Source organism: Dendrobates tinctorius, unplaced genomic scaffold (genome assembly GCF_039654945.1).
Source record: "Dendrobates tinctorius isolate UK_male_01 unplaced genomic scaffold, ASM3965494v1 ptg000211l, whole genome shotgun sequence".
NCBI lineage: Eukaryota > Metazoa > Chordata > Amphibia > Anura > Dendrobatidae > Dendrobates > Dendrobates tinctorius.
In genome coordinates this window covers 6,435,307-6,450,499 of record NW_027361878.1, presented here as the reverse complement: position 1 = coordinate 6,450,499, position 15,193 = coordinate 6,435,307, and the positions used below count along the sequence as shown (strand labels likewise).

The 15,193-nt window shown below is 42.0% G+C and overlaps 1 protein-coding gene across 3 annotated transcripts in view; it reads right to left on the bottom strand.

Moving 5' to 3' along the window:
• Positions 1-15,193, bottom strand: part of CHID1 (chitinase domain containing 1) — a 540,982-nt gene that overhangs the window by 482,585 nt on the left and 43,204 nt on the right. For all 3 annotated transcript variants that reach the window (XM_073554356.1, XM_073554355.1, XM_073554354.1), the window contains exon 7: positions 6,464-6,525. In XM_073554356.1, the coding sequence (XP_073410457.1) occupies positions 6,464-6,525 (62 nt within the window). The remainder of the gene's footprint in view (positions 1-6,463; positions 6,526-15,193) is intronic.

The following is a 15,193-nucleotide window of genomic DNA, read 5'->3' as shown; positions in this document are numbered from 1 at the left end:
TTTAAAAGCATTCATGTCTAAAAGTAAAATGACACCAGAGTTCCCCCCTGACTAAAAGAGACAAACGGATTGCACTGCATTTAATAGATTTCTATTGAATTGCAGCCAACATCTGGCTACACAACAAAAAGGGTCAGAAACTCTAGAAAAGAAGCTACAAACCAAAAAAAAAATTAAACAGAAACTCAGGAAAAGAGGCTGTAAAAAAGTGTCACACTGTGAAAAAAGCTGTAAAAAAAAAAAAAGTGTCAAAACTCTAGAAAACAAGCTGCAAAAAAAAAAAGTTTAAATAAGTGGCAGGAACGCAGGAAAAAAATCTGCATAAAACGGTCAGAAACTCTAGAAAAGAAGCTGTAAACAAAACATTTATAAAAAAAACAAGTGTCCGAAACTCATGAAAAGAGTCTGCAAAAAAAAGGCGTCAGTATAAAAAAGTACTATTTTTATGAAAAATTCTGTGTATTGTGAGGGCAGCCTTGTGTTGACAAAAATGGAAAGAAAGGCATTTGTCAATCACATGCAGTCCTTGCTTACTGAACTGCTCTGTGTATAAACAAGGTGGACGACACCATAGTTCCCGGCACAGAGGATAACCAGAACATGTACAGCGGTCCTGAAATTATAGCGTGGCACAATACTGCAATATGTTTTAACCTCACGCTATGCTGCTTTAAGATCTAATTCTCTACAAAACCCCTCTCAGGCATCCCCATTCCTGAATCAGACAGACAAGCATTTGCATTGGACATGATAATGCCCACCCCGCCGTAGATTTCCATCATGTTTCATAGTTCGGGTCTGGATATTGGTCAATGAGAAATGTCTGCATGCGAGGCAGTAATTTATGCTGGCTGTATTTCTCTAATGCACAGTCGGGGCTCTGGAGTCATAAACTAAGCTCTGCTTCAGTGACAAGTGACAGTATCTATCACAGCATTGAAGATTTACTACGCTCCTCACCCGCAAAGTGCCTGCCACCTGTGCCGCACATTGCAGCCGTGGAGGCTCTGACATATGGACATGTAGATGAGAATATGACACCAGCTCCTCTCCACTCCCGATCCCCAAACAACAATTTGTCCTAATTTAGGCCCGCCTTACTCCTTACATTGTGGCAGGAGGAAAAATATGGAGAAGTTCTTTTTCCGAAGAGAGTTTCCAATGTAATACGTAATTATTTTTTCAGAACCATCTCAAATTTAGTGATCAAGTATTGGAAAAATGCCAAATTGCATCCTACAGAAAGTTGTGGGAAGCAGGGTGTGTTGCAGTCCGCGCTGCCGAGATTCACAAATCACCTGGGATACAAGATGTTGTAGCAGTGTACTCCTTTATTTCTTCCTACGCGTTTCGGCACCCTTCCTGGCACCTTCCTCAGGAAGGGCGCCGAAACGCGTAGGAGGAAATAAAGGATCCTAGTTAGACATAAAAGTGGATCTGTCCCCTGAGAATACTGATAGGAGCCATTAAAGAATAGGAGCCGATTCATTAAGACTGGCATTATACATGCTCCCACTACATCAGTCTTGCTACAGTACAAGGCGCCAGATTCATTAAGAGGAGCATGCCACTTCTTAATGATTTGGGCGCATCTTCTGAGTGGCTTGCTCTTCTGTGCGGTACAAAGCGCCGGCACTTTTGATGAATTTGACTGGCGGTCATGGCCACACGTCATCCCGCTCGGGCTAGTTCCTAGTTCGGTCTATTTACGCGGAGCTCATTCAAAGTGGCGTGTGACTTTTCAAAACTTTTGCAACAGCTTTCTTGGGTAAAAGCTCTGATGAATAGCCTGCTGCATTTGTTACGGGAGCACTCCTTATGGATTTCGCTCCAAAAAAAAGCTCTAAATAGGCGCCCAAAAGAATGAGCTTATGCATTTCAACATAAAAACGACTTACTTGCATATGCCCAGAAATTTGAGTGTCTTATCTGTGTTAGATTTCCAAAAGACACCAAGTAGTTAAAGAAGTGACCGAACCGTTCTTCAGGCGGCTTTCACTCTGACAACACTGAAATACCTTACAATACAAGGCAATTGGAGGTCTTTTAGAGATGTCCGGTGTCTTTTTGATCAACGTTTTGACAGAACTATTGCTTGGAAAAACACTAGTAGTTTCTTCATTGCTGAATGGTATTTAAATAAATAAAGAAATGAAAAGAAGAAAGGAAACACCAGCAATAAAAACACCCCAAAAACTGGAAGAATGCTAAAATAAAAAAAAAAATATGATCCTACAGAGAAAAATGGAGTGTAACGTCCAAAAGGATAATTTCTTGAGTACTAAATATTATACAAATGATCAATTCTTATTAAATACAACAAGACATGTAATGCGACATTAATTTTAAAAAAATTCAGTAATGTTGATAATAGGATAGTGATGACACACAAAATACGGATAGCAGTAATGTATCAAGCTATATCAGCATAAAACAAATAAACTCCCATATACATATAGGATATACCCACTTTTTATCCTGTCATAATACAAGATACCAGCCGGGAAATGCCCGGAATCAATTCAATATAACCCCCCGACGAAGCCCAGCACGAAACGTGCGTTGGGGCTAGGGACCCGGTGTGCAGTACCAGATTTCCCACATGGGTAAGCGTGAGGCTATTAACATTTGACTCCTTTGCACTTAGCAATTTAACTGTCATACATATTGGTTCCTGCTGTTTCTGACTGACCATGCACCAGTGACTATATTGAATTGATTCCGGGCATTTCCCGGCTAGTATCTTGTATTATGACAGGATGAAACAGATAGGTCACAGTGGGTATATCCTATATGTATATGGGAGTTTATTTGTTTTATGCTGATGTAGCTTGATACATTACTGCTATCCGTGTTCTGTGTGTCATCACTATCCTATCATCAACATTACTGAATTTTTTTTAAATTAATGTTGCTTTTCGTGTCTTGTTGTATTTTATAAATATTGATAATTTTTATAATATTTAGTACTCAAGAATTTTTCCTTTGGACGTTACACTTCATTTTTCTCTGTAGGATTATGTATAATGGGAGATGTCCTGGTGTTTCCATGTAATTTGGCATCTCTCCCTGGATAGTGTGGATTGATGTTTATAAATATGTTGGATTGTGTTAAATTAAAATAAAAAAATACCTGCAGCCAAAAACATCAAAAAGGCCCTCAGGAAACAATAAAAAAAAAAAAAGATAAAAAAGGCGCTTCAGGAAACATATACCAGCTTTCCCTGAAGCATGTGCCTTTTGAAAAACTCAACTCAATAAGGCACCATGTGCACATACCTTTATGGTGACTTACAATTTGCCGTTTTATTAATTGGACAGGTCATGAATATGATTGTTAAGGTTCCGACATCCGGCACCACCACTGATCAGCTGATATTCACTCCAATAGCAGCCAGATATACGCAATGTATGGGGAGGAACACAGCAGCCTCATACATTACTGAGAGACTCCTGCCAAGTACTGCACTTTACCTCCCATTTGGATCTCAGCTGACCAGTCGGGGTGCTGGATGATAGACTCCCGCCAATCTCATGGAGATGAGCTACATTATGGGTAAACCATCAATTCTGAAAGGGAGCATGTGAACTGAATTATGCTGCCGGCAGCATGAATCGGAGTCAGGGATATATTTCTCGGACACGCTCCGGTGTTTCAGAGTAAACTTATTCGGGACCATAGGAGTAGAAGAGACTAATCCAGTGCGGCCTCACTACCGACTTCTCCCTGCACTGCTCCAATTGATTAACAAGTCTCTTCCCATGTACACGCATAGCAGAAACCTGTCAATCAACTAGAAAATAAGCTGTCAGGGGCTGCATCGGATTAGTCATGTCTCTCACTATGGTCCCCAGTTGGATCTTTGAACTACATTCTATCTGAAACTCCAGAGTGTTTCAGAGAAAACCATACCAGGTTATGGTTCATACTGTCCTCAGTTTGACCAATGATGATCACACATGCCTAGCAGATCAGCCCCATCACTTGGATCCTCTTGCCCACTGGTGGCAGAAGGTTTGTAGCTATAGAGCAGCCAATAAGAACGTCAGTAACTGCTTCTAACCTGCCACAAGCTCATTATGGAGGGTTCTAATACAGAGTAAAAAGTACAGCAGGGGGCACCATCAAAATATTGTGTGATCGTGAGTCAACACCTTTAAGACATATCCTTATTGTTTTGATGATGACTTACGATCCTCCATAGTTATAAACTATTGTCAAACCATCAAAGTGATCTGAACCTGAAATCATCTCTCTTCTATTTGTCACAATTTTTGTTAGCAAAAAGTAGACTTCAGATGAAAGGGGGAATGAGTGTGCCATCAGACTACACAGGGATTGTTTGTAGTCTGTTACCATGGAAACACAGGTTTACATAGAAGCTGTGAACACAGAGTTGTAGGATAGTGTGAAGGAAAATGATCTGAAAAATGTTCAACTTATGTTTTATGCAGGAATTGTAAGACTGATGCAGATAGAGATTACCGAAAGACACAATTCAGGTCTGACAATTCCTATAAAAAGAAATTGTTCATCTCATATGCAAGTAACTAAAGATAAAACATGACGAAATCTAGATGAATCCATTCTATTCTGCTTTAGCTTTCCTGACAAATATTATCTTCATGGAGAAGGTGAGGACGTGAGAGGCTATTATGGCTGAGGCATCAGTAGTAAAGAATAATAAAATCCGTAATACGATGTATCCCAAAAATAAAATATTAGCTATCAACTGATATTATACTAATTAAGCATAGAACAAGTGAGAAATGGTAGCACTCACTAAAAAGACGGCACAATGGAGGTGTCAGATATTACTGATTGCTCAGATCATGGATCCATAAATCATTAACCAGAGTTGTGTACAAAGAGATCAAAACGATGAATGGCAGCACTGAGGATGCTTGTTTGGCATGAAGCAATTCTGACATTACAACTATCATTTCCAGACATACAAGGAGAATGCATAAAAACATGGAGAGAATACTCAACTTTTCTGGAGTTACTTTAAAGGTCACAGCAAATCATAGGAAGCTTGTTTTATGGACCAATCAATGATGAAATACCTGCTCATATGTCCAAGGTACTAGTGTCCTTTAGAAACAACAAATGATATATTCTACCAAAGAATAAATCAGCAATGACTGCAACATAAAATCTTAAAGGGATCTTCCATCATTAGGAAATATATGGAATTTTTTTTTTCCCCTAGAAACACGGACGTTCGTGTCTACAGGCAGCCTGGTATTGCAGGTTATACCAATTCACTGAAATGAGTCCCCATTCAGATGTCTGTGGGTCTTTGGAACTGAACTCATTAGTTTCATATATACCTATGAGGTCACAGTCAAACGACCATATAAATCTGACCAAGATCAGACCGCAATGCAGGGACTGGCCGGCGGCTGAATAGAAATATATGAAGCTGTCAAACTTGGTCAGTCTGTGCACTGTGGTCTGATCTCCATCTGATTTATACGGTTGTCAGACTGTGCACTATGACTGTTGAGTTTAGGTTAGAAGACCCATCACCAGTCCCCAAATCACAGTCTGTACTTGGGCCCTGTTTCCCAAGCGTTCAAACGATTTTGCCCTTCGGTTGAGTTCCATATCAGTAGATATTTTTTATAATCCTGCACAATCCCTTTTCAGATTTTCTTTAATATTGGAGGACCAGAAAAAGGGAGTTAATTTTACACTTCTTGCCAATTTACTACATTAGAAGGGTCTGGGGAATGGGTTTTCGACAACCTCCAGGAGGAACGGAGAAAACCAGCTGCCTGTATGTGTTTTGTGTGCCATCTCTCCTTTATAACTAACAATGGTTACTAGCTTTCCTGTCAGTGCTGGAATAAAAACACTAATACAGGCAGAGAAGATCTGACAGGACCTGTATGCCACAGATGCAGAGAGGTTCATTTTGATTTTTGCCCTTTGTGCACAGTAAGCTTTAATTTGCTAAACAATTTATCTTATCCTACCTGGTAAATTGGATGGATTTGTATTTATCATGGTTGTCTGTGTCTTATATTAATGACCTATACGATGGTTAGGGCCATTTTGAAGCCTACCCATTGTATAGGTCATTAATATGAGACCACTGGGAGAGCGGATATCGGCCCCGGCAATGGCCGGGTATGTGAAATGTATGGAGCTGAGCAGTTCAGTATATGGTGTAATGGCCGCTGCCGAGCATTGGAGGAGCAGTACCCAGACGCAGCCATTAAATAACGTACAGATCTGCTCGGTTTCGGTTCCATATAATGTTTACATCACAACAGATAACTGCTGATTATTGGATGTGCCGAGTGTCCAACATACATGGATCTGACACTGATTAACTTTTCTATTTACAGGTCATCAATTCGCTGGTCCTTAGCAACCCCTTTAATAAAATTTCCAAGTTCACAGTCACTAGATCTACTGCCACTTAGTAAACTGCACAACGAACAAAATACTTACTGCCTCTTCTGTCCTCCCAACTGACTCCAAACTTCTATCACAAAGCCGTCCAACTGTTCATCCTGGCGATATAAAAAGTGTTCGACGTTATGTTAGCAAAGTACAAATGTGCCACACATCCAATAAACACTGATTTTCACAGTTCATATTCACTAAATCATCGGATACAAATTCTACAAAATCTCTGCAATGATGATTTTAAAGGGGCTTCCGATGTTTTGAACAAAGGTTTGCAGTCGGTGTACGTGACTGCTGAATCAGGATGGCGTGTTTTGCACACACTGTCACGATTCCCAGGATTCCTGGTGTGATTTATGAGCTTTGCTTACTAGCGGTCATGTGCGGACTAGATACGTTCAGGTTCTCTAAATAGAAGTGAATTGAGAGAAGCAGGAGGAATGACTGCAAGCATACAAATAGCATACATCTCACTGGGAAGACTGGTGAATCGTAACGGCGTGCTCACCACATGCTGTCACGATTCGCCTACCTGCAGTCATATAGAGCGACTTCAGACTTTTGACTCCATCCTGACCAGCTCCCTTAAAACTATTATTATCTACAGGATGATGGACTAATAATGTTGAAAAGCCTCTAATCAGTGGGCAGCGGGTTTTGGCATAAGATATTCAATGCAAAATAGCTCTTCTAGAAGCAAGAATACTGCCTCTACAGTGCCGCCTATAAGCAAAGTCTTGAAACATGTGGTCAATGACAGAAAATTAACAGCACTCAGCCCGATGTAACGGGAAGTAATTTATGGCATAAGCGGCCCAGGAATGGGGTTAAACAAGCCTACGGCCGTTTCACATGCTAAAGTGCTTCATCAGGGCAAGTCATAACACATGACTAGGACTACTGGCCATATCAGGGAAAGTACCCGGGACTGTTCTGTAGCTGTAACTCCTTATTTTCTCCATAAGGAGAATCAATATCTTATCAGAGCAGCAATAAATACATTTTACACAGCCGAGTACTGATGAGAAACTGTCTAACCTTGGGTAACTCTGGTTTTGGTTGTTAACTATAGTCATTTTAGTTTTCAAATGCATCTGTTGCTTCAGGTAAATTTTCATTATTAGCTGTTAGGGTACCGTTACACCTAGCGATGCACCAGCGATCCCGTCCACGATATGACCCGGTCAGGATCGCTGGTGCATCGCTAAGTGGTCGCTAGTGAGCTGCCAAACAGGCAGATCTCACCAGCGACATAGCAGCGGTCGGGGGTCGCTACTTACCTGTCAGACGAGGCGATCCTGACGTCCTCCCGCCAGCATACACGCGTCGCCACAGCAGGAAGCCCAGCAGGAAGCTGACGACGAGAAACGGCCCAGGACGTTCTCGCGCGATCAGCGATAATCAGCGGGGGAGCCGGTCAGAGGTAAGTATCACACATAGCGATATTGCTAGCGATATCGCTATGTGTAACGGGCCCTTTATGCTTCCATGAGGAATAACACTATTTATGACCGTTACACGACCTGTATCCTGTTTCACCAGTTTTCTCTTATGCTCAATCTCTAATTGGCAGTTCTCTCTGAACTAGTGGGTAGAGACTAGCTGCTATTATGTCTCCTATACACAAAAACAGAGATATTCCTGCTTATGTCTAATACATGTTCAGAAGTAGCGGCAGCAGCATGAAGAACATTATAAAGGAGAACTTAGCTGTGTGAATCCAGCAGTAAGATATGTGAAATCTCTCACTAACAGCACAATTTGCCTGCCACTGCTTGTTTTTCACTCGGCTTCTCTCTCCTCTACAGACTATAATAGGTGTAGTTGACATCTCACTGTCAGATTAGATTTTTTAATGAGTGCATCATAAGTTTAGGAGTTGAAGAAGTGTCTCATAAGAGGAGAAAGAAGCTTATCTGAGGGGATACATTACAAATTTTCTTATATTCACCCGTATTATTAATTTCTGAAAGCTTTTTGAAATGAGAGTGACCACTGGATTCTCTATAAAGAAGTTAGAAGATAAAAACTTTCCTCATTCTGCAGGAGTTATTTTTCCAAACTTTTTCCCAGTAGGCATTGTACTTAAGACGCCCTACCAGCTGAAAATCTGAAGGTAGAATAAATACTTCCAGTGAGCATATTCAGATATCAATGTAACTCAGCACTAGGCCTTCTAGACACACAGGGCCCATTTCAAGTGTTTTTGCCAACTCAAAGCTACACTAACATTTTGCAACTTTCTGCATTTTTACGTCAGTGCCGGTCTGCTTCGTTAAAATGAGAAGTGCAGGGGTGGAAAGGGACAAGGATAAGCCTATTTAATCCAAGAAAATGTATGCCAGAGGTGTAAATTTTGCCAGGAACGTACTCTAGTCCCAGGCTAGAGTAACAGTTCCGGTAGTGGCGCATGTCATCTCTAAGATGCAATTAATTCATTAAGAGCTCACTCCAACATGTCCCTATTAAAACTGGCATACACAGAGACAGTCTTAATGAATCGGACCCGCAAAACTCTTTATTCTTTATCAGTGCCTTCTGTATCATACACCACGTTCCAAATTATTATTCAAATTGGATTTTAGTGTCATAAAGATGAAATTTTTGGATCACTGAAATCAATCTCAAAACACCTGTGATAATTACCGTAGTTTGCCAGGTGAGCCCAATTACAATAAAACTACTTAAGAAGGATGTTCTCCATTATTAAGCAGCAAAAGGTTTCCAGCAATATGGGAATGAAAAATCTCTCAGCTGCAAAAAAGCATCAAATGGTGCAATGCATTGGCCAAGGTATGAAAGTATTAGATATTGCATGAAAACTTAAGCGTGAACATCGTTCTGTGAAGAGATTTGTGACTGATACAGAGCACAGACCAGTTTGTGCAGATAAAGGCATAATGAGGAAGGTTTCTGACAGACAAATTCATCGGACAGTTGCTAAAATACCAGTATGATGCAGCAAACGGGTATGTGGAGATGCTTGTGCCTCTGGAGTCCTGCAAACCTCAAGGTGTAGGATCCTCCAGAGGCTTGCAGTTTTACATAAACCTATTACTCCGCCACCCCTAAATAGTGCTGAAAAGCAGAAATTGTTGCAGTGGGCCCAGACATACATGAAGAGTGATTTTAAAACAGTGTTCTTTACAGATGAGTGCCTTGTAACCCTGGAAGGTCCAGATGGATGGAATAGTGGATGATCATCATTGGAATGCTTGTCCAATAAAATGACTTATACTTTATCGGTTGATCATTTGAACATTACACTCATTTGCATCGACCATTTAGGAAAATCAGAGAAAAATAGCATTTGCATAATTTGGAACGCAATGTGCAAATCCGTTTTTCTTCAAATAGCGAGAAAATAAAAATTATTTGTTAAGGTTTCTCGGTTTTCTATAGTAGATAATGGTGTAAAATTAACAAGGAAAAGCAAATAACAGAATAAAAAAAAAAAAAAAAATCAGCCTGAAGTTGTACTTTGTAATTATCCTTGAAGTGCATGGTTGACGGCTGAGACTAGACATACACCACGAGGGCTTTGAAGTTTATAGAATAAAGCAGCCAACACTCCACACTATTATTTTATATTGTTTTTACAAAACATATTTCAAGGCTAATTCTGTATGTTCAAGAATTTCTGAAAAAAAAATATCCATCTCCTACTGAGTAATTGCGCAGAGGTGGAAATGACAAACTGCTCGGCTGCCCTCAGCTCTGCAAAATTACACTTCTCATAAAAAAAAAAAAAAAATACTTTTCGAATAATATTTTGCAAAACTAAAGTTATTTATAAAAACTATAAAAGTTGTGTGCAGCTGCTGAATAAAACATTAGGGCTTCCATGTAACAGACATGCTCTGTTTCACAGTTTCTGTTTAACAATCCTGAAAAATCTTACACAGTTTGCATAAAATTTCCTTTCGTTGCATCAAAGCCGACAGTTGAAAATTAAAGGGTCTGTGGCAGCTACACCCTTATTAAACGATGTTAGGGTCATTGAGAGCATCCCCTGATCACGACTTCCTTCTGCAAAGTAAGCACTGCTCTCTGCCGATTGCTGGCTTCCGCCTAACAGTGGGGACACCCTCAAAATGAAAAGATGTGTTCAAAAAATGTCCAGGCTGATCTTTTGGGCAAGTCTGCACTTTGGAGGCAAGGAATTCGTGCCATGGGTTTCCTCAGGTCTGATGTATGGTTGTCTTGGCTTCTAAAGTGGCAGTAACAGGAGAAGCTCTTAGAAACCTTTTAGTAGGATTTAAGGGGTTGTCCAGGATGAGATATCCTATGAAACCACTCAATATGAGATTGGTGGGAATTCGATACATGGAAGCTCCACTGAAGAGTCGGTAGAAGCAGTGGCCGGATGTAATCATAGTACAGGGTAGAACGACGCAGATCTGGACATGGTTTAGTGGCCGCTGTCAAGTGCTATACAAGTAATTAAGAAGCTTTGGAGGATTGTTCTCAGTGGGTTTATCCATGAGGATTATTCTTAGGACAGGCATTCAATATCAGATCGGTTGGGGGCACGACTCTCAGCACCCCTGCCGATCAGCTGTTTGAAGGGATTGAATTGATCTGTAGTTCACCAGACTCTTCACGGCTTACCGGGCAGAGCTCCATATTTTTAGCAGCAGCTGTACCCAATATCACAGCTCAGTACATTTGCGTCACATTAAAGTGAATGGGGCTGAACTTCAATGTCATACAGAGCAGCTAAAAGGAAACCATGAAGGGCATGCTGTGATCACCAGAGTACCGCAGCCCCTTCAAACAGCTGACTGGCGGAGGTGCCAAAATTCTGTACCAAACCGATCATATAATGATGGGTTTATCAATTTGGAAGTCCCAGATAATACCTTTAAGCCATAAGTTAAGGCATTATTCGAAAGCTACCAAGCACTCCACGCTAAACATGGCCACACCGATGGCACAGCTAGTGACTAACGCCAAACTACAGTAGTCCCCCCTCACCTTTAGTGATATAGGAGGGATGCTGGATTGCTGTTACACATATTAAAAGGTAAAAGTCCACATATTAACATGTCTTTTTAGGTCAAAACTTAATTTCTTAATGCAATTAAATCTCTTTTAGGACTCAGGCACACAACCAAGTTTCTTGGACGAGTGTTATTTGTTGTTTTCACAGATAACATTTTTACCCATGATATTCTTTTGGGCTGTGTACATGTCCGATTTTACCTCTGACCAAGCACTCCGATGCAAAAAAATTGTAGACATGTCCGAATTTGATCTGAGTTTTGATTTTTTTTATCAAAAACATGTTAAGAAAGCACCCTATATTATTTTCATGCACTGTTGCTGTTTATTCGCTGCAGGGTATTTGCTCATTTTCTTTTTCTCTTGGATTTTGTCTGTTTAGTGGTTTTGACAGATTCTTGGGTATGTGCTGCTAAGTCTACATTGTTCCCATTATTCTTTACAGTAGGGTACACTGCCATACTTTAGCATGCTTGGTATTACAGCTTTGTCTCATTTACCGTATTTTGCAAAACAAAACAAAAATATACATAACTACCCAAACTATAAGACCAACATTTTACTTATCACATGCATAATACACATAAAAAAAAACAATTCCTGAATTTATGCTTTATGTTCATTTCACTTCCCCTCCCCCCCAAAAAAAAAAATACATAAAAATATGATCCACACAGGCTTATGGTCTCCAAATTTGTCACAATCATCCCACAAAAAGTCCTCACACAGTCTGTCAACAGAAAAATACAAAACAATAAGGAAAAAATGGTGTGCAAGTGATTTATGTTAAGGTAGTAAAACACTATTATTATTTATATAGCACAATTAATTCCATGGTGCTGTACATGACAAGGGGGGTTACATACAAAGTTATAGATATCGTTAACAGTAAAGAAATTTACAATGACAGACTGGTGCAGAGGGGAGAGGACCCTGTCCTTGCTGACTTACATTCTACGGGATAGTGGGGAAGAGACAGAAGGTCGGGGGTGCAGCAGCTCTGTTGGTTTTGAGGCGGCAGCTCAGGTGGTGGTGAGGCGGCAGAATGGTTATTGCAGTCTGTAAACTTTCCTGAAAAGATGGGTTTTCAGGTTCCGTTTGAAGGATCCGAGGGTGGTGGATAATCGGACGTGTTGAGGCATGGCATTCCAGAGAATATGGGATATTCGGGAGAAATCTTGGAGGCAGTTGTGTGAGGAGCGAATAAGTGTGGAGGAGAGTAGGAGGTCTTGGGAGGATCGAAGAGTATGTGAGGGAAGATATTGGGAGATTAGTTCAGAGATATAGGGAGGGGAAAGGTTGTGGATGGCTTTGTAGGTCAGTATAAGTAGTTTGAACTTGATTCGTTGGGGAATTGGGAGCCAATGGAGGGATTTGCAGAAGGGAGAGACAGGGGAGTAGCGAGGAGAGAGGTAGATTAGTCGAGCAGCAGAATTGAGGACAGACTGGAGTGGTGCAAGAAAGTTAGCAGGGAGGCCACAGAGGAGGGTGTTGCTGTAGTCAAGGCGGGAGATGATGAGGGCATGTACAAGAGTTTTAGTAGATTGAGGACTGAGGAAGGGACGGATTCTGGAAATATTTTTGAGTTGGAGGCGACAGGAGGTGGCAAGATATTGGACGTGCGGTTTTAAGGACAGGGCAGAGACGAGAGTTACTCCAAGGCAGCGGATTTCAGGTGCGGGAGAGAGCATGATGCCATTTTCCATAATAGATAGATCGGGTAGGGAAGATACGTGAGATGGATTAAAGATAATGAGTTCAGTTTTGTCTACGTTGAGTTTTAGGAAGCGAGAGGTGAAAAAGGAGGATATTGTCACGCTGCCATCAGACTCAGGGCCTGCTGTCCCAGCCTCAGCGCCTGCTGTCCCGGCCTCGGCCACTAGGAGGCGTCGGACTGTCACATCGCCGTCAGACTCGGGGCCTGCTGTCCCGGCCTCGGCCACTAGGAGGTGCCGGACTGTCACATCGCCGTCAGACTCTGGGCCTGCTGTTCCTGCCTCGGCCACTGGGAGGCGCCGTGGTTCGCCCCGAGTGATGGCGGCGTCAGAGAAGGGGCTCCTGCGCAGGCATCTGATGGACGCAGGCTCCGCTCCTCTGTCAATCATGAAGGGGTTGGTGCATCACCATCTGGCCTGGTCCTGGGGGCGGTCCTGATGACATCATCAGTCCAGGAGCCTGTGAGGGATGACCTGATCCCTCAAATACCTTGGGACTGGTCTTGCAAGCCGCCGGATATATTCTTGGTTCCCCTATGTGCTATTGTGATTTGCTATTGTTTGACTCTGACCTCAGCCTGGATTTCTGACCCCTCTACTGCCTGACGATTTTGTACCTCTGCCATTCTACCGGTTTGTGACCTTGGCCTAGATATTAGACTCTGCTACTGCCTGCCGTTTTTGTACCTTGCCGCCCTCCCGGTTTGTGACCTTGGCCTGGATATTTGACTCTGCTACTGCCTGCCGTTTTTGTACCTTGCCGCTCTCCCATTTTGTGACCTTGGCCTGGACTGTCGACTCTGCCACTCCCTGCCGTTTCTTTACCTCCGCTGCTCTCCCGGTTTCTGACTACGTTTTTGGTTCCCCGCCTTCTTCCCTATTGGCGACCGTCCTGCTCCGGCGCACTGCTCCACCAGGCAGCCACCCCCTGGGCCTTGCTACAATTCCAGATCCCTGTATAGGGGTTAAGGGTCTCGGGGTGCTGTCCCTACTGCAGTCCAGATCCGCGGACGGACATCACATTATATCCGGCCATAAAAAAAACAAACTGCTTCTTGTGTATATATCCAACATATACAAAAGCAGTCTCCCTGAACTTTTTTTTCCCCTTCTCCTGTCTGAGCTGATTTCTGGCCTGAACACCTGTTACTTGCTTCAGTGCACAGTCTGGAGGATCACTCTCATCTTCCTGCATAAACATGCTGCAGTCTAGAGACTTCAGGGAGAAAGCTGAACGTCAGAGATCCACACTTCTGGGACATCGGCCCCTGGGCAGCTCTGGCTCAGGTACTGCCCGCAGATGCGGCTAAAGTTTTATTACCTCTCTCTCTTTCATTTGGTCAGAAATCTCTGTGTTTAAAAGCTTATGTGGATAGTGGATCTGAAGGAAATTTTATGGATTCTTTGGCTGCTAGGAATCTGGGTGTACCGCTACTAAGACTTAATGCCCCTATTAAAACCACGGCTATTAATGGCACATCCATTATTCAGGAGGGGGTTAAATTTGTTACTGACAAAATTGCTATGTCTGTGGGAGCATTACATACCGAGCTTATGTCATTTTTTGTGATGGATAATTTATCTTCTGGAGTTATTTTGGGAATGCCGTGGTTACGCCAGCACAATCCTGTAATTGACTGGCACCTGGCTGATGTTGTACGCTGGAGTTCGCAGTGTCAGGATAACTGCATATCATTAGAAGTAAACCAAGTTAAGGTTAAAAACCCCCTCATACCGTTTGCTTTCAGAGATTATGAGGATGTTTTTTCTATTGTAGAATCTGAGAAATTACCCCCACACAGAGAGTATGATTGCCCTATAGATCTGATTCCGGATGCCCGTCTCCCAAAAGGGAGAATATTTAATCTCTCCGGTCCAGAGCGTCAGGCCATGAATGACTACATAGCAGACAGCTTAAAAAAAGGGTTTATTAGACCATCCATTTCACCAGTTGGGGCCGGATTCTTCTTTGTAGAGAAGAAAGATGGTGGTCTCAGACCCTGTATTGATTACGGGGAATTAAACGCAACCACTATAAAGAACTGTTAGGAGT